We start from the raw sequence: 2,174 nt of genomic DNA, 5'->3' as shown, positions 1-2,174 counted from the left end.
AAACTTGAAATGGCTATAATTCCCTTGGCTTTCAACCAAACAGGATGGGATTTAGAACATAGATAGATATAAGGGCCTCTAACAAGAAGGTATGGTAATCATGCACGTGCACGCACGTGCGTGCATTTGGAACGAGTGAAATTAAAAATACACTTGAATGAGTGATTTTTAATAATTTTGGACTAAATGCTTTAATATAAAGTATATTAAAATATATAGAAAGTGTAGACAAGATTATATGATCATTATGCACGTGCATTCACATGGGCACGCGTGCAATGTTAAAATTTGAATATAATTGGTATCCTTTTGGGAAAACGTTGTTAAATTCAAATATGCACAGATGTTGTCTTATTTAATAAGGCTTACAGGGAATATGGCACCAAAAGGGAGTTGGGGAGCCTTTGGGGAACATCTGTAACGGTTCCCGTTACAATTAGCACTAGTTTATATTGGATCTAGATTATTTGTTTGACATGAATTTCCGTTTTCCGTTCCGCGTTTCAGCAGCACCCCGTTATGACTGATGAATACATGTATTCACCAAGACATAAAACATACATTCAATGCATAATTAAATGGAATGAGCATATGCAAAATCCATGAACAACATATACAGTATAAGTGTATAGTTTAATGTGTTTGTTTATTTCTTAATGTTTAACGTCCCTCTCGAGAATTTTTCATTCACGTGGAGTACATGCATATGCGTGTTTATATTGTCCCTTCCCATATAGGGTACTTGTATATAGTCATTCAAAAGTAAATCTAAATGATAATTTAAAAATAATGAAATTTAAAAAAGAATGCATAAATGTAATATTTGCATGTGAATTATAAGCTGACAAAAAAAAAGACTAATAAGAAAATTGTTACAAAATCTCTTATTGCTTTATAAGGCGAAATCTGTCTGCTATCGAAATTTGATAAACATTCTGATTGCGCCATTAGCCAGTTGTGTTTACCGGTGCCAACATTTATCAAGTTCACGCAAATGTTAAGCCCGGCTCACACTCCCATTCAATTTTTCATTAGCAATTTAATATGACTGCGTAATCAGGCCTACCGCAATTCAAGGTTTTACAAGGATTAAAATAGTTAACAGCTCTAATATATTGAGGGAATACACTGATTTAATCGAGAAGAAGTTATTTTTACTATATTTTTAGGAGATAAATTTGTAGAAAAAATGTTGACCTGCGCGCCAATTGGATGGTCAAGCTATGCTCCTTTAATGCATTACAAAACAGTGACTCCCTGTAAAAGTGAGGTTGGGATGTACAATACTATATACGAAAATGTCTCTAGAAAGTTTCTACCTAAGGACGTTTATGACAATTCTCAGCGAAAAATTGCTAAAAGAGTGCTCAAGAAACAAAAACGTATTCACGAAACGCAAAGGCCCAAGCCTGACTTGCGCATTCGCCGCCATGTTCGAAACCCTTCGAATGATCCAACTTACGCTGCGAAGTCAGACAATGTGTTTCATGAGAGACCTTTCTTCCCGCCGATAAAAAAGAATCTCCCTATGACGTCATATCTACCATACACTCCTCAAGAGGTGAATTCCATCGTAAAACGATTGTCTACGTACGAAAAATACAGAGTTCCGGAGTCACGTGGATATCCGATGCCTTCACCGGAGCCTAGTTGGACAAAGGAAGCCAAAAAATATAATGAAAATGATGTTCAGGAGGTTGTAAATCGTCTGTCGCACTATAATCCAGAATTTCATCCTCCAGAGTCTCGCGGATCTGTTAGAACGCACCTACAGTCACGCGGTACCACAGCTGCAACAAGAGTACAATCCCGCGGAAAGAGTTCACAAGAAAAAACACAGGATGATCCCAAATCGGCGATATCTGCAGTTTAATAGTATGTTTAATATCATCTGTTGAAAGTCTTTGCAGGAAATATTGGTTTACTGTGATACGTGTTTCAGTTTTTGCTAGGCAAATTGTTTGTGTTAAAGTGTTCTTCTTTATCAGAAATTGACCCATACCTCTGTGTGACTGTGCTACGAATTCTTGTATGTACCTTTTTAACTATTTGTTTTTGAACACTTTTCAGATAACTCAAATATAAAATATTTGTGAACTTTCGTATTTCCTGGATTAAGTCACCTTTCGTTTAATAGAACAGAGATTTTTTTTCAGCCTCGTATACATGTATAA

At 35.9% G+C, this 2,174-nt stretch overlaps 1 protein-coding gene across 1 annotated transcript; it reads left to right on the top strand.

Moving 5' to 3' along the window:
* Positions 1-1,189: 1,189 nt before the first annotated feature.
* On the top strand, positions 1,190-1,873 carry LOC134267078 (uncharacterized). The gene has a single exon (XM_062749295.1). It carries the CDS (start codon positions 1,190-1,192, stop codon positions 1,871-1,873), a length of 684 nt encoding a protein of 227 aa, XP_062605279.1.
* The last annotated feature ends 301 nt before the right edge of the window (positions 1,874-2,174 follow it).

Source organism: Saccostrea cucullata, unplaced genomic scaffold (genome assembly GCF_032062105.1).
Source record: "Saccostrea cucullata isolate Sc308-1 unplaced genomic scaffold, CSIRO_AGI_Scuc_v1 ctg9848, whole genome shotgun sequence".
Taxonomy (NCBI): domain Eukaryota; kingdom Metazoa; phylum Mollusca; class Bivalvia; order Ostreida; family Ostreidae; genus Saccostrea; species Saccostrea cuccullata.
Note: the sequence above shows the minus strand (reverse complement) of the source record. Positions and strands in the feature narration are given on the sequence as shown.

What these genes read in the sequence shown, in the direction of transcription:
- LOC134267078 (XM_062749295.1), top strand. Translation starts at nt 1,190, where the DNA reads ATGTTGACCTGCGCGCCAATTGGATGGTCAAGCTATGCTCCTTTAATG.